Here is a 22,009-nt window from a genome sequence, read left to right on the forward strand (position 1 = left end):
CACGATCACCGTTTAACTATGCACGCGTGTGTTTTCAATGCAAAACCTGACTTCATATGAAATATGTCTGAATATAGAATGATGACAATTGGCCAAATATAAATTGCCAAAAATAGCGTGTCAACAAAAGTCTTAGTATAGTATGTCAACATCCACTGTCCAATATTAAGTGTTAAAAAATATAACTTTCAAAAATTAAACGTCATAAACCTGTGCTTTATGATATTAATATAAGTTATTGTTGGGGTACAGTATTATTTTGTGCATCTCCAATGTCTTTATTTTACATTTTCTAGCACAAACAGTGACTGTGACTATTGTTATGTTAAGTAAACTTGCATCAGTAGCAGCGTACAACACTTTTATGTGTAGAAAAGGAAGAATTGAAACAAATAAAATAAATACAAACTGTCTTTATTAAGGAAATGTAATAAAATCCTCTGTACATGACCTCCACACAGAGGTTCATTGTGTCCATACATGCAACTCTCATGGCTGAGGTACTTTTACAAATGAACTGGGGGGAATTTAATAAAAAAAAAAAGAAAGAAAAGTTGACACGAATGTCATTACTGGACAATAAACCAGGATCCGTTTTGATTTGCAGTTGTGTAAAACGATCATCAAATTCACATGCACTTTATCTGGGAACAAAAAGGATGAGAAAGCCTGATCTACTTAAACATATGATGTCATACGTGGTATAGCTTCTTTTTTTTTTTTTACATTTTTTAGTTCCTCCAGTTTATAGAAAAGTTCACTTATACAAACAGACACATGTTTTCGTAGCACTTCCCTCGATGTACAGTTTCACCAGCTCATGTTCTGCTTAACACGTGGGCACAGAAAGCTCAGCACAACCAACGAAGCTATGGCGTTAAAAAACAAACGTTGAGATTCCGAGCTGCGGACGCTGCATTTACACGACAATGTAGACCGCACGCTCACTTCAAATCATCTCAATATGCTGTGACGTAAAAATGGGCTGGTCGTTTTTTCTAAATTGTCTGAATTGAAAAATATGGCACAGAGTGATTAAAAGCAGACCTCATTTCAATAATCAAAAAAAAACAAAAAAACAACCTGTCTCGTTTGAAAATTGTGGCAGTCAAGACAGAGTTGATTTAAAACAAGCATCTACGTGAATACACGATGTCCAACAGGCTTTAAAAGTTAACACCACCTAAGCATTGTCAGATGACCACTAGTTTCCTATTATTGAAAGCTGGGGCACAATGTTCGTTTTATTGATACCTATATCCTTACTGATGGATGCTTGTCCTAAATATTATGACACTGAAAATAGTCTTAGAGTAAAACAAGAAAATGACTTTTACTGCACTAAATATATTTATCCAACTCAACATTTCACCACAAAAAGAATTCCAGTGACTTCAGGGTGTTCTCACTGCAAATCATGGTTCTTCTTCTTCTTCGAAATGGAAAAAAAAACAAAAATCACAACAGTTCATCTAATTGTCATTTGAAGCAACGCGTTGCCACAGTTCCATGGATTGTTTTATTATTATTATTTTTTTCCTGTTGTGAGTCAAATTGTAAATGCATTGCCATGATGCTGAAATGCTCCATAAGGCACTACAAGAGGCAAATCCCATGTTTCCAGAAGCAAAAGCCCTGTTGTGTCATTGCCCTCTGTTAGTGTGACGGGTCTCACGAACCGAAATGAGCACTTGTTAACTTTAGGCTTGTGTCCCAAGCTGATGAGGAGGAAGGCTGTTGTCTCCAGGATGCCGGCCTCGAGGTGTCGGGTTCACACACAGTGGCTTTTTCCATCCAGATGCATCACAAGATTGATCTCTGCAGGGCCAAGACATTGGGAGATTTGAATGAAACCACTGGTGGATGCACTGAGGCGCTAGTACTAGTAAAGGGCAATACTTCCCTTTTTGTAACGGAAACGTTATCCAATTTAAGTTGAAAAAACAACAAAACTTAAGGGGTTTTCTCTGCTGGTCACCAGGTCATTTTAAGTGAAAAACTGGCATTTTAATTTAAATCATGAGCTACTGCAGCGACGAGGGAGATGAAGGCTCCCCCTTGTGGCACTTCTAAATAAATCACTTTTGTTACGCTTAGGACGGGAATCTGTATCGGTCAGTATCAGTATCGGTATCGGTATCGGACAGTCCAATATCGTGCATCCCTTAATATCATACATTGACTGAATTAAAGGCAACAAGCAAAGACTTACCTTCTAGATTTTAACGCTCTCTGTCCCGTACACATTGTAGCCTTCACGGTACGTGGCAAAATTCTGGCTGTTTGCTGGAGGGGCTGGCTTAAAGTTCTGAGCGTTTTTCTCCAGCTTCAGTTTTTTAGTTTCTTGTCGTGACTTATAGCAGAACTCTATCAGAGCCACGGTCATAGCAAGGCCAAGCCCTCCTACCAGAATATAGAAGACTCCTGCCACGTTGCTCAGGCTTAATGCACTTGTCTTGTCCTGGGGGAGGTAAAGACCACCGTTAAGACTTTTTTTGAAGTGGCGTTTTGAGGCTGTAGCCTGTACCTACACTAACATGCAGTAAACCCTACATGTACGTACATCGTGCTGCACTAATGCTTCACTAACTCTGAATAGATTGATAGTAATGTCTGGAAACCCTCTGAGATGTAGCTGCTAATTAAGCCTGAGAGTTTGATGAATTCTAGTCTGAATAACTGGTGAATGTAGAGAGTCTGTCCTGCTTCACCCTCTCACGGAAGGCGGTCGTGGTCGTACAGGTCTAGATTAAAACCCTCGATTCACTATCAGACTGTAGCTGCTCAAACCTCAACACACTGCATTTGTACAATCAAAGTGGCAAGCGTGTGGAAGGCGAACTGAACCATTTTGCTGCTATTAAAAGCCAAACTAATAATATTGAAATTCATTTATGTGAGTTTTACCATTTGCACTCTAAACCTGGGGGACATTTTATGAACTTGGAGGCAGATAACTGGACTCTTTGTACCTGGAATTCAGTTATGTGGCTTTTTTAAGAAAACAAGGGGTAAGAAAATGTTCCTGACTCTGACGCTGCGTCTATGAGACATGACTAGTAAATGCCATCCGACCACTTTGTGCTCCGATGGTATTTAAAGGTCAGTTTGGACTTAGTCAGTGTGAGGATGCCTTTGGGGGAAACTATGGCCGCTCATGTCTGAGTGAACGGATGCACTTTGCATACAAATGAATAAGAACACCAATAAACTAAATTTCAATATGACACAATAGCAGTATAATGGTTTCAATTCTGTGACTCCACTTTTTATTTGTAATTTATGGTATGGATAAAATGGGAGGGGTGTAATCATGCTTCAGTTTTACAAATCCTGAGTAAGTCACGTCGATGTCATGAATTGTGATAGGAGTGTAAATAAACTGGGACTATGTGTAAAGCAAATGTCTTACATGTGTTGTTTGTTTCTAATCCTGAGAGCAGACAAGCGAGTGTGTTCAAGATGTCGTGATTAAAAATGTCTGACTGAGAATATGTGCTGTCGATGTTTGCATATGAACAGTTAAGGTCAAAATGCATTTTGCAATCAGTATAAAAAGACCTGCAGCGACTGACCTTACTTCCAGAGTCCTTGGTTCCACATTCACCCTTATCGTACCACCATTTGTTTTTCAGCTTGTCTAAGATGCCTTGTTCACTGAGTTTCAATACTGCAAGGTTTACAGGAGTTCTTCACGTGGGAAATAACATAAATAACATTTTATTATGTTATTTTATGTTATTCAACTTTTTAAAAAAAAAACTACTTTATACTGTGCAAAGCGATAGAGTAGGGTCCTGGCCAACACATCACAAATAGCAAGCAATACTGCAGTATATATATATAGATATATAGAGATATACATAAATATAAATATGTGACCTTTCATAATCCATGACTACCCTAGCATGCCAGACCCCAGCTGTATCGCTTTGAGTAATCGGCACATACTGATCACAAGAAGAAAGATTTGAAGATGCAGAAGAAAGCGGCTGCTGCGTAGCTTTTGCTGAATGACAGAAAATAATAATAATAATAATCAGCATTTTTTTTTACAATGTGCAGCCTTTTTTGATGTTTAGCGAGGTGAATCTAACAGGAACCCTTTCTTGACTAACAGACAAAACACAGCAGTCCAATTTGAATCAACAGCGACTGACGAGTAATGTCTCACAAATCAGCCTTTTCTATCAAAATAAGCTTTAACACAGAATGTTGGAAATTATTTTATAGTAGTTTACTGATGGTGCAGTAAGACGCGATGGAGAAAAGTTACGATGTGAGAGTCTCAATCAAATTCAACCCAAAAAAATGGATTAAAAAAAAAAAAGAAATTGGGGTTGTTTTGCGAGACATTATGCTCAATTTTCCACAACTGCCTAATCTCCAGGCTGATTTCCTTCCAGAACAATCACTAGTGTGTGTAATTCAACACTGTCAAATATATTGCATTCACCACTGTTGTGTGTGTGTGTGTGTTTTTTTGTTGTATCACTTGATGAATCAGGGCGAACGCAGAAATAAAAAGGCTTTTAAGGAAGGAAATATTCCATCCGTTTGGGAATAACAGCTAAAATCAGCATTAACAAATGCTTCCATTGACGTATAATAATATAGTATATGCCTTAATAGGAAATAGCTCAGGACAGCTTGTCCCCATTTAAAAAGATGGGTTTGGAGTATAGGTCACATTATAGCACTAAAAACGTATAGTTTCATTAATATTCATGATATACTGCCTTTACATGACGAATGTTTGTGAATCAAACTTGATCATTAGCAGATTGTACAGTTGAAATTAATTATTGCTAAACCATTAATTGATGATTACTACAGAAATATGTTGTGATTACTATGATATTACCATTAATCCTAACAGCACCGTAGTAAAAAGTGTTACCAGGCAGATATCTAAATGAGGAAATTTGATAAAGTAGAATGACAATTAAATAAATATAAACTGAAGTAGTTTATAGTTTATTTTCTAATTAAATCAAATTATTGCAAGGAAAATTGTTAGGTGATTATTATTATATCTTACTCTGATGTTTTGGAGAGTTGCTTTCTCTCGGTTTATACTGAGCTCTGTGCCAATATTCACATCCATTACATATCTTATCTAACATATCTTGTTACATTACAGCCTTTAGTTCGTTTTTTTTTTTTAAATCTGAATTTTATGTGATGGATCAGAACACAATAGTCTCAGTTGGTGAAGTGAAATGAGAATATATACATAAAACTATTTTCTTTTAGAAATAATAAACTTAAAATTGTCATGTGCATATGTATTCACCCCCTTTGTTATGAAGCCCATAAAAAGCTCTGGTGCAACCAATTATTCAGAAGTCAGATAATTAGTGAAATGATGTCCACCTGTGTGCAATCTAGGTGTCACATGATCTGTCAGCAAGAGGCACCACTAACCAAACACTGCCATGAAGACCAAGGAACTCTCCAAACAAGTAAGGGACCATGTTGTTGTTGGGAAGTACAAGTCAGGGTTATAAAACAAATATCCAAATAAAAAGCAAACCTGCCAAGAGACGACCGCCCACCAAAACTCACGGACCGGGCAAGGAGGGCATTAATCAGAGCGGCAGCACAGAGACCTAAGGTAACCCTGCAGGAGTGTATGGAGGAAGGTGCTCTGGTCTGATGACACTAAAATAGAACTTTACAGCCATCAAAGAAAACCCATCACCACACATGACCCAAAGAACACCATCACCAGCAGGCGTCGTATCAGTATTGACATTAGGGGGGTAAATAGTTATGCACACTCTGTTATTTTGTCCTATTAATACAACAGTTGTGGGCATGTTCTGTAAGGTGACGAAAAGGTGAGGACATTTTATTTTATTTTTTAATTAGAAAACAAATATTTCTTGGATAAGTGCCGGTTTAATTAGTACAATATGTTATGGAAATGGCCAGGCACAAATTTGCTCTGCGTACTTTGAACTGGGTCACAATAAATTGCCATTTTTAATTTCTGCTGGGAACAGCAGCTTAAGAAAATGGTTTGCGGTCAAGTGAACGATGTCCGGAAAGAGGAATCGACTCTAATGACTTCCCTTTTCCCTACGCTTCAATAAATACACATACATCAATATTAAAGGCTTTCACCACCAGGTGGCGATCGTGCACTTCTACATAATATACTGCAGTGAGTGTTCACAGTGAAGAAACACCATAGTTCCCCTTTTTAAACTATTAACATCAAACTAAGACACTGACATACTGTCGATTGCTATGTTTATATCATTGGCTGGACATTTGAATGAATGCTTTGTCATATCTTTAAGCCTCTTGACTTTGAACATAGAGGAATTTATGACGCAAATATCTAAACTGGCAGAAAACACATTCTTTCCATGTCTTGGAGCAGTTTTGACATTAATCTGTGTTAAACAGTGAGCTATTTTTCAGTTTGCTCATTATTATCAGATTACAGAGAGCTGAGAGTGTTTTTTCTATTAAACAGCTCAAACTGACACGATAACCCAGAGCAGCAGAACCATTTTTCCCTCATGACTCTAAAACACTAATTCATAAACACAAATTTACAACGATTTGAAACGCAGGCTGCACAAACAAGTCCACTCTAAAGTACGAATTTTAGAGGAAACTCTAATGACTAAAACCAACGAAAGAAACATTTATCTAATTCTCTATTTCTGTGCTTATTTATTATACAAGTCATTATTTTTTAACTATGTGCTATTATTAGGTAGAGGCTCCTGGATCCTTTTGTATGTTTTCTCTTATTCACACTATCTTCTCTCCAATTGCAAAGTGATATATATATATATATATATATATGTATATGTATGAATTTAAAAATAGAAGCGTGTATATTTTTGTCTATTTATGTCCCGTGTTACTAAAGCAAGCCTCACTTCAGTTTAATTCCCCCTCTTTAGCGTTCGCTAAGAGTGTATGAATGTTTAATCGGCTGTTCGGTAACTCACTATAATGTTTATTATATGCAGCTGCAGGAACAAAACAAGTTATGTGACCGTTTGCTCACGATTACATTTTAGTGCCATAAACGTCTAAAAAAAGAAGCGTTACGTCCATAGATACATTTTACAGCTTCTCTTTGCAGTTAAGAGCACTTTATATACTAAAATGACGTGTAAGTGAACAGTATTTATATAAATGTGGAAAATGAGTTCAGCCTCAAAAGTTAGGATTTCTGGGGTCAGTGTTTCACCCTCTCATCAGCTCACTTCTCCATCACAATTTGTTCTAACCTGAAACTATTTGAGACAATTTTCTGAACTCCTTGTGCATATTAATCTGAGTACATTACATCTATGCATTAAATTCTCTGAAATTAAGTCTTAATCCAAATATTTCATGAGTTGGATTTAAATCCATTCTGTACGATGTCAAGTTAAACAAACATCACATAAATTACCCACAGTGATGCAAATACTTTGATTAATACAAATATGATATTAATATTCATATAAAAATACCTCTATTTTACCCTTTGAACAAATATACTCTGTGTTCCTTTAGATTGTATCAGCCCAGTGATGAAATGACATTGTTTTTATGTGATATTTTCCTCAGTGGTAGTTACACACAATATATTTCCATTGTTAAATTACCCACACGTGCGTTTTCTGAAAGTGAAATAAAAACAGAGAAACATGGCAGTCAGACGTGACGGTGAACTCGCTTTTCTAACCGAGGGGATCAAGCTAGTGAAAGGAGACGGCCTCTTCTTAGTGTTATCCCACTTGATAGTATCCATATTCTGCTCACTCAGAAATGAATGACTACCGTCGATAACAGAAAGTTTCGCCTCACGTCTCTTCTCTCACACTATGCCACGAGTGCTGTGGTCATGAGGCAAGCTGCAGAGCGGAGGCAGAGATGGATCCACAGAACGGGCTTTTACGAGCCTGGTGCGTCTGAAACAAAAGATCAGGGGCCTCATTTATAGTATGGTTGCACAACAGATTTGATAGTAATAAATCAGTGTCACTGTTTTAAAGGTGCTATATGTAAAACATGTGCAACAGCAACCATTAGTGAGTACTGTTCGGGGTGGGACAAAATATTGATTTGATCATATATCATCATCCTTCCTCGCCCAATATGATAATCGATATGTCGGGGTAAACCGATACTTGAATCCCCGCCAGTTTCTCTTGCCGAGTGTCGCTTCTTCATGTCTCCTCGTGATGGCGCTGCTCAAATTAATGAAGGCTGAAGAAGCGGGAGTTTACGGCTGGATAATGGTGGAGAAAGCTACTTTAAGAGACGCCCATGGATGTATAATAAGAACTGGATAGAGCACCGCCCCTTTGGCTCCATTTCTCGACTTGCACATTTCTCGACTTGCTTGGCGCGTCCATAAACAGCGAAAGGCATGATGGGAGCACGCTATTGACGTATGCTATAGTGGATTTCATGAATACAGATGGCACGTTTGCTTTGGGCTTTAAACTATGGATTTGTAAATATTCTGTAATTAAGACTTCCAAATTGAATGAAAAAGCAAACAAGGAAGTATAGCTCGTGTGGTTAAATGACAGACTGGCGTTCCTATGGTCAGGGGTTTGAATCTTACATCAAGTATATGTTTAAGTAGAACAGTGTGGAAATTTACCTAATCCCCGTATTGCATGTTTTGAATGGAGTGGCGAACAGTCCAGGGTGCACAGCATGGACTGTGGGAAGAAGCCAGAGAACCAGGAGAAAAGCCCCACATACACGGGGAGAACATGAAAAACTCCATGCAGAAAGATTGTTTCAAGTTGGGATTGAACCTGGATTCTCTCGATGCAAAGGCAAGAGCACTAACCACTACACCAACCATGTTACCCATGAGGTGGGACAGACGTTGATAAATATTTCATCAGGCTGATGTTTTTTCAAAGTCATGGGTTCTATTATTGAAAGATTTCCAAATTGGGCAATAAACCAAACAAGGACATATAGCTCACGTGGTTGGGTGATGGACTAGAGTTCCTATGGTCAGGGGTTCGAATCTTTCGTCAAGTCAATGCTTAAGTAGAACAGTGTGGAAATTTACCTAATGCCTGTATTGCATGTTTTGCATGTTTTGAACGTACTGGCGAAGTGTCCAGGGTGCACGCCACCTATGACCCTATGACAGCTGAGAGTGGCACAGCACCCACGGCGACCCTCCGGTGGAGGACAAATCGGTAGATGATTGATGGACTGTGGGAGGGAAGCCAGAGTACCCAGAGAAAAGTCACGCACACACAGGGAGAACATGAAAAGCTCCATGTAGAAAGATCTTTGTTCCAAGCTGGGATTGAACCTGGATACTCTCGATGCAAAGGCAAGAGCACTAACCACTACACCAACCATGTTACCCGTGAGGTGGGACAAACGTTGATAAATATTTCATCAGGCTGATGTTTTTTTCAAAGTCATGGGTTCAATTATTGAAAGATTTCCAAATTGGACCAAAAAAGCCAACAATGATGTATAGCTCATGTGGTTGGGTGAAGCACTGGAGTTCCTATGGTCAGGGGTTCGAATCTTACATCAAGTGAATGTTGAAGTAGAACATTGTGGAAATGTACCTAATCCCCGTATTGCATGTTTTGAATGGAGTGGTGAACAGTCCACGGTGCACCACACCCTATGACAGCTGACCTTGCCACAGCAGCCCCCCATGACCGTGACCCTCCAGTGGAGGACAAAGCGGTAGATGATTGATGGACTGTGGGAGGGAAGCCAGAGAACCAGGAGAAAAGCCACACATACACGGGGAGAACATGAAAAACTCCATGCAGAAAGAGTGTTCCAAGCTGGGATTGAACCTGGATTCTCTTGATACAAAGACAAGCGCACTAGCTACTACACCAACCATGTTACCCATGAGGTGGGACAGACGTTGATAAATATTTCATCAGGCTGATGTTTTTTCAAAGTCATGGGTTCTATTATTGAAAGATTTCCAAATTGGGTAATAAACCCAACAAGGACATATAGCTCATGTGGTTGGGTGAAGGACTGGAGTTCCTATGGTCAGGGGTTCGAATCTTTCTTCAAGTCAATGTTTAAGTCGAACAGTGTGCAAATTTACCTAATCCCGGTATTGCATGTTTTGAATGGACTGGCGAACAGTCCAGGGTGCACCCCACCCTGTGACAGCTGAGCTCGCCACCGCACACCCCCCATGACTGTGACCCTCCAGTGGAGGACAAAGCGGTAGATGATTGATGGACTGTGGGAGGGAAGCCAGAGAACCGGGAGAAAAGCCACGCACACACGGGGAGAACATGAAAAACTCCATGCAGAAAGAGTGTTCCAAGCTGGGATTGAACCTGGATTCTCTTGATACAAAGACAAGCGCACTAGCTACTACACCAACCATGTTACCCATGAGGTGGGACAGACGTTGATAAATATTTCATCAGGATGATGTTTTTTCAAAGTCATGGGTTCTATTATTGAAAGATTTCCAAATTGGGTAATAAACCCAACAAGGACATATAGCTCATGTGGTTGGGTGAAGGACTGGAGTTCCTATGGTCAGGGGTTCAAATCTTTCTTCAAGTCAATGTTTAAGTCGAACAGTGTGCAAATTTACCTAATCCCGGTATTGCATGTTTTGAATGGACTGGCGAACAGTCCAGGGTGCACCCCACCCTGTGACAGCTGAGCTCGCCACCGCACACCCCCCATGACTGTGACCCTCCAGTGGAGGACAAAGCGGTAGATGATTGATGGACTGTGGGAGGGAAGCCAGAGAACCGGGAGAAAAGCCACGCACACACGGGGAGAACATGAAAAACTCCATGCAGAAAGAGTGTTCCAAGCTGGGATTGAACCTAGATTCTCTTGATACAAAGGTAAGAGCACTAACCACTACACCAAACATGTTACCCATGAGGTGGGACAGACGTTGATAAATATTTCATCAGGCTGATGTTTTTTCAAAGTCATGGGTTCTATTATTGAAAGATTTCCAAATTGGACCAAAAAAGCTAACAAGGACATATAGCTCATGTGGTTGGGTGAAGGACTGGAGTTCCTATGGTCACGGGTTCGAATCTTACATCAAGTGAATGTTTGAGTAGAACACTGCGGAAATTTACCTAATCCCCGTATTGCATGTTTTGAATGGACTGGCGAACAGTCCAGGCTGCACCGCAGGCTGTGACAGCTGAGCTTGCCACCACACAGCCCCCCCGTGACCGTGACCCTCCAGTGGAGGACAAAGCGGTAGATGATTGATGGACTGTGGGAGGGAAGCCAGAGAACCGGGAGAAAAGCCAGGCACACACGGGGAGAACATGAAAAACTCCATGCAGAAAGAGTGTTCCAAGCTGGGATTGAACCTAGATTCTCTTGATACAAAGGCAAGAGCACTAACCACTACACCAAACATGTTACCCATGAGGTGGGACAGACGTTGATAAATATTTCATCAGGCTGATGTTTTTTCAAAGTCATGGGTTCTATTATTGAAAGATTTCCAAATTGGACCAAAAAAGCTAACAAGGACATATAGCTCATGTGGTTGGGTGAAGGACTGGAGTTCCTATGGTCACGGGTTCGAATCTTACATCAAGTGAATGTTTGAGTAGAACACTGCGGAAATTTACCTAATCCCCGTATTGCATGTTTTGAATGGACTGGCGAACAGTCCAGGCTGCACCGCAGGCTGTGACAGCTGAGCTTGCCACCACACAGCCCCCCCCGTGACCGTGACCCTCCAGTGGAGGACAAAGCGGTAGATGATTGATGGACTGTGGGAGGGAAGCCAGAGAACCGGGAGAAAAGCCAGGCACACACGGGGAGAACATGAAAAACTCCATGCAGAAAGAGTGTTCCAAGCTGGGATTGAACCTGGATTCTCTTTATACAAAGGCAAGAGCACTAACCACTACACCAAACATGTTACCCATGAGGTGGGACAGACGTTGATAAATATTTCATCAGGCTGATGTTTTTTTCAAAGTCATGGGTTCTATTATTGAAAGATCTCCAAATTGGCCCAAAAAAGCTAACAAGGACATATAGCTCATGTGGTTGGGTGAAGGACTGGAGTTCCTATGGTCACGGGTTCGAATCTTACATCAAGTGAATGTTTGAGTAGAACAGTGCGGAAATTTACCTAATCCCCGTATTGCATGTTTTGAATGGACTGGCGAACAGTCCAGGCTGCACCCCAGCCTGTGACAGCTGAGCTTGCCACCACACAGCCCCCCCCCCGTGACCGTGACCCTCCAGTGGAGGACAAAGCGGTAGATGATTGATGGACTGTGGGAGGGAAGCTAGAGAACCGGGAGAAAAGCCAGGCACACACGGGGAGAACATGAAAAACTCCATGCAGAAAGAGTGTTCCAAGCTGGGATTGAACCTGGATTCTCTTGATACAAAGGCAAGAGCACTAACCACTACACCAAACATGTTACCCATGAGGTGGGACAGACGTTGATAAATATTTCATCAGGCTGATGTTTTTTCAAAGTCATGGGTTCTATTATTGAAAGATTTCCAAATTGGACCAAAAAAGCTAACAAGGACATATAGCTCATGTGGTTGGGTGAAGGACTGGAGTTCCTATGGTCACGGGTTCGAATCTTACATCAAGTGAATGTTTGAGTAGAACAGTGTGGAAATTTACCTAATCCCCGTATTGCATGTTTTGAATGGACTGGCGAACAGTCCAGGGTGCACCCCAGCCTGTGAGAGCTGAGCTTACCACCGCACAACCCCCCCGTGACCGTGACCCTCCAGTGGAGGACAAAGCGGTACATGATTGATGGACTGTGGGAGGGAAGCCAGAGAACCGGGAGAAAAGCCACGCACACACGGGGAGAACATGGAAAACTCCATGCAGAAAGAGACTTGTTCTCACTGGGTCTCGAACCCAGGTCCTCTTGTTGCAAAGGCAAGAGCACTAACCACTACACCGAACATCTGGCCCAGGATGGAGGACAGACATTCTTAAATATCTCATGAGTCTGAGGTCATGGAGTCATGGGTAATCCATTATTGAAAGACTTCCAAAGGTTGGTACACAACACACAAGGACAAATAGCTCATGTGGTTAAGAGAAAGTCTTGAGTTCCTGAGGTCAGGGGTTCGAATCCTAAATGAAGTGTATTTTTAGGCACAATATTCAACGCAGAGAGTAAATAAGTCTGCGAAAACAAGAGGAAGAGAGTGGACAGTTAGCTCAACTGGTTAGAGAGCTGCCTTTCAGTCCTGACGTTGAGAGTTCGATTCCTTTATACTTCAACGTTTAAGGTTCCACAGCCAAAGTGAAGAGTGAAAAACGCCCGGAGCTTATCCAACAATCGAAAGGGTTCGTGGCGTGGTGGATTTGTCCGCAACCGCAAGGTTGTGCCAGTCCGGCCGTGGCTGGTTCAAATCCAGCACGCTCCGAATACCTGGCCCCGGCGCCGGGGCCAAGCTACGCGCGCTCACACTGCGATTGTAGTGGTGGGAGGTTGGGGCTGGGCTGTGCTCCCCCGGCCTCACCCACTGATAACAAGAGGGGGTTATACCATTTTATTTGACATTTTTGGCCAATGGAATTCCCAAAAAAAGCCATAAAAACACAAAAAAAATTGACAGGGGTCCACTCTCTGGACTGTTGACCACACAGTCAGGGTACCGGTGTTCAGTAACTGATGCTTAAAAATCATCAGCACATCAATTAGACTTCTGTGTGATTAATGTGTGCACATCAGTTTTCCATTGTTAACAGGTGAAAACTATGGAGGAGTGCAAGTGGCAGAATGAAATCAATAAATAACCATTAAATAATGACTCAAATGTGTCATTAATTAATTAAAAGAAGAACAAACTACTATGTGTTATTAAATGTGTCATTAATTCATTAAAATACCAAATCATTTGATATTAAAAAAAACATATAGTATTACTTGACTATTTAATGAATGATTTCATTCCTGTGTTGCAGTGCATGATGAACTGATTTGATGTGTCAAAGTCACCCATCAGCATCACATCAATGCACTGCAACACAGGAATGAAATCATTCATTAAATAGTCAAGTAATACGATATGTTTTTTTCTTTACATCAAATAATTGTTTTTTTTAAAGAATTAATGGCACATTTAAACCACATTGATGTTTTGAATTCTTCTTTTAATGAATTAATTAATGACACATTGGAGTCATTATTTAATGGTGTATTTATTGATTTCATTCTGGCACTTTCAGTCGTCCATAGAAAAGTAGACTTCACTTGTGAGAGTTTGAATGCCTCAACCAGTCCCAGTGTTTGGTGTTTTGTGAAGTGTGGTTGTATAAGCATCAGGAGTGACTTTGTCCATGAAGCAGCGTGTGTTCCAGACACTGACTCTCACTGATAACATGGCTGATAGCAGGGACACAAGGAAAGAGACCTTAGGCTGTCCCTGCTGTCAGCCATGTCATCAGGAAGAGCAAGGGTGTGTGTTCCAGGCTGCTTGATGGACAAAGTGAGTGTTGATGATGTGTACAAGCAGACTTGAGAAAAGTCCAAACTGTCCGTTGAACTGCAGCTGTTGAGTGTGTGTGTAGTATAAATGTGGGAGTGGCTGAAAGATTAGTGACGTAGTGAGGAATAATGGTATTTAGAAGGTGCAGTAAGCTGAACTAAAGTGTTTTGAATAAAGAAGGTTTATTGTGGCATCTTTGGCCAAAATGAGTGTGTTTGCTGCACCAGGCACAAGTTTATGTGTTAACATCCAAACAGCTGTGGTTGATGTGGACTGGCTGAAGCATGAAAAACCAGCAAACAAGTGTTGACTAAAGTCACATGTTAACAATGAAAATCAATGCAGACACATTAAACAGAGGCTCTGTTGACAAGTGCTGTTAACGTCAGTCTGAGGTGATGAAATCACAGGTGAATCCTACTTCACTGCTCCATAAACAAATACATATGGAGACAATTTGTTTGTTCTAGAGCTGCAACTAGCGATTGTTTTCATAAAAATGGTACATCCCTAAAAGTGCATTTTCTGTGGTATTATTAGTAGTGATGGTGGTGGGGGCAAAAACAAATACAGATAACTATGGCGACAGTGTGTGTAGTAATATTATATCAAAGTATTCTTTTATTTACCATATATTTTTTAACTGATAAACATCAAACTTTTTTGTGGATTAGCATTAAAAAATAACTAAATAAACATTTAATTTCAGTCCACTAGATGGTGCCAAGTGCTCACTTGCACTGTTGTGTCAGTATATCGTAATATACGATATACGATAAATCACATCATGGTGTCTGATGATTTTTTTTTTTAAATACATAAAAGTACAATTACTAATTTAACTGTCAAATATTTTAATAATCGACTGTTTTTTTTGTTAATTGGTTTCTGTTTTATTAAAATGTTGATAATTTTCCGGTTTCTTTGTTCCTTATAACAAAGAAATAATTAAAACAGAATAATTTTTGGTTTGTGGATAAAAAAAAGACATTTGAGAATCATCATTTCCATCAATATTTCGATTGTGGAGAAAAATAATAACATTAACATTTCCTGGATTCTTTGTGTTTGTGTAACAAACAGAAAACAACATCATTTGTATGTGAAGAGAAATGAAATGAAATGAAATGAAATGAAAGGTGTGTGTTCCTACGGAGCAGTGACGTCACATTAGCAGCAGTAGCAGGTGTAATCTGAACACCTGTGATCGGATCACTCAGGTCGGATGTAAACAGCAGGTGTGAACAGAGCGTCAACAGAACATCTAAGAAATGTGTGGATCATTTTTAAGCAGCAGTTACCACGTTTGTCCCCGCTGCTCCTCGCTGCTCCTCGGTGTCTCCTCCGTGTCTCCTCCTGCTCCTGGTGGCTCCGCGTGTGTGCGTGGAAGGTCCGACTGGCAAACAGGAAGTGGATGATTCCAATTAGATTTATCGACAGGGGAGGGCGCGGACCGCACTAAGCCAGGAGGAGTCCACGTTTCCTCGTTGTGTTTAATTTACGTTCACGTTTTGTTTGTTACTTGTTGGTGTTTTCTTCCTATTTCCTATTACACTTTATAATGAATAAATCTATGTAATTCGAACTAGTAATAAATAAATGGCAAAACCAACTGATAGTAAATACAGTAAGTTGAAAAGTATAATGACGTAAAAAAAAGGTTAGAATTACCAATTTAATAGTTAATTTCACTGACCGTGGCTATTAGTTTAAATGTTGTTTTTTTTCCATTCACAGATAAACTGTATGCGAATAATCAAAAATGTTGTAAAATACTAAATGTTGCATTGAATAATAACCATGATTTTTTGGTCTCATTGCTACGCTTTATATTTTGGTTTAAATTTCAATGTTCAAATTTGTAACTGTTTTTGTATAGGTGGTTAACAAATAAAGCTGACTTATCACTATAATTACAATTTATGGTTAATATAATAATCATAAAATATTCAAATCAAGTCAGGCCCATGATCATATTATTAGGAACAATAACAACGTGTTAAAAGTAGTTTTACAACTCCACATTCTTTCACTTTAACTCTAATTCACGTGTTCATGTGAATCAGTGGTGAAGTGACCGCAGGTCTCCTCCTCAATGAATCCACACAGCAGCTTGTTAATACGTCGATAATAAGTTTGAAAATAAATGCTAATGAGCGACGAATAAATAACTAAAACCTGCTTTGTCGTATTATTTTAAAAAGTGTAAAAGAAAACTCCTCATTGCCTTCATTTATTTACCTTTCTCATGAAGTTTTCACGTCGTACGGTTCCCTGACAGTAGCACTGTTCCCGAGACGCCGCATGGCCGCGCTTTGCTGTGCTCGTACACAGGTATGACGTCACTCTGGGAAATATAAATTTTTTTGGGCTTTTTATGGCCTTTAGAACACTTTTACAAATCCACCCCATTAATCAAAAATATAGAATATAAAGATCTATACATGCATATGTCCATGTCTCGAGTTTTTACAGACTTCTCTTTTACTATTGTGGTCAATGGGAAAATTGCTCTTTGGGCCGCACGAGTATTTTTTGTTGCAGTACCAACAAAAAGTCGTGTCTGTGGTAAAATCAAGTAAGATTTAGAGCAGCAGCAGAGAATTATCACATGTTGAGAAAAGACGACTGTAAAAACATCGTACACGTTAAATATCGATTGCTGTCAATTTGATCTTCACGCTGAGCCAGCTATATTTTTACGCATCTCCACTGTTCGTTTCTTCTTACGTGAAGACGTTTTTGAGACGGGTCGTGAGGCTTTTGAGGTTTGGTCATGTTGGTCACCCATAGTGGGCGACTCTACGTGTTTTCTTAATCTCCGATGACATACCATGGTCCTTTTATGCCTTAATATCACACATTTCTTACATATAGCACCCTTACAGGACATGAGAGGTCCCAGCTATTCTGCAGAGCTGAGCCTGATGTGCGCAGCCACAAACTTGTAAAAGGAAGGATATTAAATGCTATAAAGCATGTGCACATGAGTATGTACTTCCTCTTCTTTGTTTTCAAATCAAATCTGTTTGTACAAATGGAGCCCCTGGTCGAACACATCACTTGCACATTACTAACTGCAGGGTTAACCAGGTCGGGGTTGCCATGGTCAGCCTTTGACTGGCCTTTGGATCAAGACCAACCAAAGATTCCTGTCAGTATTACGCTGGACTATCAGTGAGAGGATGTTGGACAAAAAAAAGTTTGGACCGTTAGTTTTCACTCTGTCATTAGAATTCTCACGTTTGCCTGTTGATGCTTAGTCCCCTCAAGACAACGCTGTTTCCCGTGCCTATAACTCCCAGATGGCTGATTGGAGAGTGCATTCATCTTTCAACTTTGGAATATTGATCATGTCAAATACAAAGCTTTCATGTTGGCCTGTAGATATAAAAAACAGAGGGGGAAGCTTGTTTCCGTCTTTCATAGCCACAAGCCAAAGAACACAAACAACTACTCTGTCACAAACACAATATCAACCTTCTATTAATCCTGCAATTACCTCTGCTCCATTAGCCAAGTGAAGGGTTCCCATTTGACCACATTTGCACCGTTACAATACAGGAAAACCGCTAAGAATTTGGGTCCAAAATGAGTCAGTGACGACAGCCTTGCCGATTACTCTGTTCTAGGATACCCGACTTTGGTGACATTGAGGCTGACCTTAGAGTCACCTCCCCCGCTGCCGCACTCTCCCTTGTCGTACCACCATTTGTTTTTCAATTTGTCCAAGAGGCCTTGCTCATTCAGTTTTAACACTGCCAGGTTAACAGCATTTCTTGAAACGATAAAACATAGCTTGTAAGAAAATGAACAGGTCCGTGAGAAATCTAATATAGAATAATAATAGTGAAGAATAGTGATAAATATCAATGGTTCATAAAGGGGAGCACGGGAGGGACAAATTGGTAAAGAATTTCACTGGTGTGGGAGGGTGAGAAGAACTTTTTACAGCAAAGAAAACGTTAAATATTAGAGAGGTGGCATGGAGGGTCACATTGCTTGTAACTTGAAGTGTGCGGGATGGGGATATTCTGTCATCGTTGAATTAGAAATCGGCACATCCAGCATGCAGCTTAACATTCATCACAACTGACAGAGCATCATTTTAACTAGCAACGTCATCAAAAATGAATATTTCAGTGTTGAACTAGAAGCAATGCAAAAAAAAAAGAAGAAAAAGGGGCATCACAGAAACCAGGAGAGAGGGAGAACAGGTGGAGAAGGGGAAAGAGCAAGAAGGTGATGGTGCACATCAACATTCAAATGGTGGCTATTCTACAAAAAAAATACCTCAAGAGAAAGAAGACAGAAGCAAAGACACAAACCAGATACACTGGACAGAACAGAAAATGGCTGAACATGTTGGTTCAATTCAAATAACTCAAAAAATACTGTTCACTCATTAAAGCGTTAGAGGAAACACAAAAGAAGAATTAAGGGGTGAGGAAGAAGAGAATGACAAAAGGAGACATCAGGGTAGGTGGAATACTATAACAACATGGACGATATTGTTATATTATCCCACCCACCTTAATGCAGAGCCTTTGGGTGTGGCCACGCCGTAGCCCTTAGAGTCGAGGTTACCGCCCACTTTCATGGTGTCGCATGGCTTCCGCTGCTCTATGTACTCGTTCATAGTGGACTCAAGTAGAAAGGCGAACTTGCCCTTCGACTTTCGTACCCGGGCAACTCCGTCCGGTGTTGTCTTGGCAAACACTGAGGGTTCTGCCGATTTCATGTATGACCACATTTTCTCATAAACGGCTATTTTGGAGCGCTGCATTTGAGGACAAAGAGAGAGAAGAGACAGAAGAAGTGAAGTCATGTTCTTCAAAAAGACAGTAGTTAGACATTTTTAACAACACTTAATTCCCACTTTGTATCTCATAATAATTCATACAAACTGCTCCATTATCTTTTCATAAAACGGGAGACATAAGAGAGGTAAAGAAGGTAAAGAGATTAAAGACCTGTACACACTCCTGAGAAAGAAAATGAAATAACAAGGTTTTCCAAAAGTTTCTTTAAATCAATTCTAAATTACATATAGTTTAATCATGCTCTTTACTTTGGCCTGTGTTCTGTTTTGCTGTTTTTATAAGTGTATATTTACAAAGGTGTAAACCTGTATCTACATTTAAATCTTTAACACTATTTAAAATATGAGTATATTTGTGCTAATTCTACATTAATCATAGTCATTTTTGAATGGATGGGAAAAAAAATTACATTTAATCACAGCAAATTATGTTTTAATCAATTGGCAGCTAGTTAAAACAAATATTTGTATTTATCATGGGACCAAGAGAGGTTAATAACTACTAAAGGAACATGTTATCCCTTAAAACCAATATAACATCTGCATATAAAGAGATTTATCAGTCGAATTGCACTTTAGAGCATCTTCTCTGCTCAAACAAGAACGACTGGTGATGAAAGAAAAAGAAAAGGAAATCACATTTGATCAGGCACTGACACTTTGCTCATGATATAAAGCCAAATACCAGCTGAGATATTGTTTTTTTTTTTTTTTTTGTGGTGCCGTATGACCTGCTCTCTCCAGGACTGACAGCTTCACATCAGTGGCTCGTTCAGCTGCCAGCTGGAGCAGCTACAGACATGAACAGCACAGTCCTGCTCTGACACACTACATTACTAAAAATGGCCTGAAAACAGTCTGATCACCCGTCACCAGGGAGCAGGAGTACACAGCTGTCTACGATAGAAGGGGGAGAGGGGGGATCAAGAATCTGCACTACATGGGGCTAATGTGAGCTTTTTCTTCTGAGCTTAAAGTGCAGAAACATTTCCCCCAAATGTATTCAGGGGCTTCTCTTCAGGACATGTCAGTCAGCATCATAATCTGACAGGAAGAAAACAAGCCTCCAACATCAGGCCCTCCAAACTTTGGAGCAACTTTTTTTTTAATTCTAAAACTTTTTCTGATTTTTTATTGTTTGATTCGAGCACTCATTTCCAACACAGACTACATAGACTACATATTAGATTTAGATCAGCAGTGTGATCGAAATTTGGGTTAAAACTAAAACAAATGAAGGCTTGTGACACTTCATTCATGCAGCACAGAATGATAATAATAGTAATAATTGATTGAGATGCACCTGTGTTTGGGCCCTTTGTTTATCAGCCGTGACAGGACACAGTAGGAGAATCACAGGTGTAAATAAGCACATTAACCATGGCTGCGTGAGTTCCTTTCACCTCCCTCAGTCTCAGGGAGCATGCTGCTTCACTGTCACACGGTCCCGACTTCCATGAACTGAACCGAGCCACCGTTAACGTGCTCAGACCATGGCTGCTGTGCCATTATGTCTCCAGTAAATATAACATGTATTATCATAGAGGACGAGATAGCCGTACAAAAACAATACTGTTTTAATAGAAGTCTATGGGAAAACCAGCTTCCACTTCTCACTTGATTTATAACATCAGCGAACATTTTCACGAGGAGTTAATGGACTCAATCTCTAGTGTCAGGTCATCTTCAATGGAGCATGATGTCAGTTTTATTAAATGATGTTACCATTTAGAGGGAAATACAGTCGATGACACACCACGGCACATGTGAGTGGACACTAGTACTAACAGGTATCAACTGTGAATCTCTAGGCTTTACACTCAGTGGGATTCATACTGTATGTTCAATTGTTTGATAACTGGGTGCTGCTCTATACTTTTACCTGGTTATTTGTAGCTTGTTAAATAAATAAATGCTGCCCATGTAGCCACTTTTATCGAGATTGAGTGTTGACCAGCAGTGGCTTGTTCCCTAATGGACAAAAACGTGGCGCGCTAAAGAGCTCTGTAGAGCGGTAAAAACATAAGGAAGTATTCTACTGGCTGCCATTCATTTGTAGCCTTGAAAGCAAAAATAAATAATAAATAAAAAAAATGTTTGTTCATAAAGGAGTGAATTTCTAATGCCACCCATTCCAATCAAAACGGGTGCCATTAAGAAGTTCCCTACTGTCCCTACATGACAGTATCCCAAAGAGTGTCCTTAGAGGAAATGATATTCAGTGCTGTCTGCTCTTTTAATTCTCGCCCCTGTCCTTCCAAATGTCTGCAAACGCCACTGAACAATCAGTGAACAATAATTCACTCGAGATGTAATAAACTGTGGGCTTGAGTCGTCAGTCGTCACATATGCCCAGCTTCAGTTCGTCTGCGTGTTTGTGTAAACATGACAGTAATAGCTGATGACAGGCTGTGAAGACAGCGATTCTTTGCCTGCGTTGCATGAAGATGTATGCTTGTCAGGAGCAGATTGAAGGCCGGCACTAATGTTGTCAGACCTGACAGCAGTCGACGCTGTACAATGACTAATATTTTTATATTTTATTCTAATATTTTATACATTGTCCTTGTTTATAGCTCTTTAATATCATATTTGTATATTTGAATACTTTGATTACATATGTTGTTGCATGTCATGTCTTATATCGTTCTCTATCATTCCAAGTCTGTGCCATAATAGACCTGCCACACTATCCACATGGAAACCAGACACATAACCTCTTGACTG

At 40.0% G+C, this 22,009-nt stretch overlaps 1 protein-coding gene across 4 annotated transcripts in view; it reads right to left on the reverse strand.

The window, feature by feature from the left end:
• Window positions 1-622: 622 nt before the first annotated feature.
• LOC122779250 (glutamate receptor 3-like) overlaps window positions 623-22,009 on the reverse strand; it is a 72,767-nt gene continuing 51,380 nt past the window's right edge. The window contains exons 13-16 of one of the 4 annotated variants that reach the window (XM_044041417.1): window positions 18,993-19,240; window positions 3,576-3,690; window positions 2,213-2,461; window positions 623-1,818 (exon numbers count right to left, since the gene is read on the reverse strand). In XM_044041417.1, the coding sequence (XP_043897352.1) occupies window positions 2,216-2,461; window positions 3,576-3,690; window positions 18,993-19,240 (609 nt within the window). In that variant the 3' untranslated portion in view covers window positions 623-1,818; window positions 2,213-2,215. Of the gene's footprint in view, window positions 1,819-2,212; window positions 2,462-3,575; window positions 3,691-18,123; window positions 18,239-18,992; window positions 19,241-22,009 lie in introns of those variants that run through there. The other 3 variants (XM_044041416.1, XM_044041418.1, XM_044041420.1) reach the window with 3 other exon arrangements.

The sequence above is a fragment of the Solea senegalensis genome, linkage group LG13, assembly GCF_019176455.1.
Source record: "Solea senegalensis isolate Sse05_10M linkage group LG13, IFAPA_SoseM_1, whole genome shotgun sequence".
NCBI classification, from domain to species: Eukaryota; Metazoa; Chordata; class Actinopteri; order Pleuronectiformes; family Soleidae; genus Solea; species Solea senegalensis.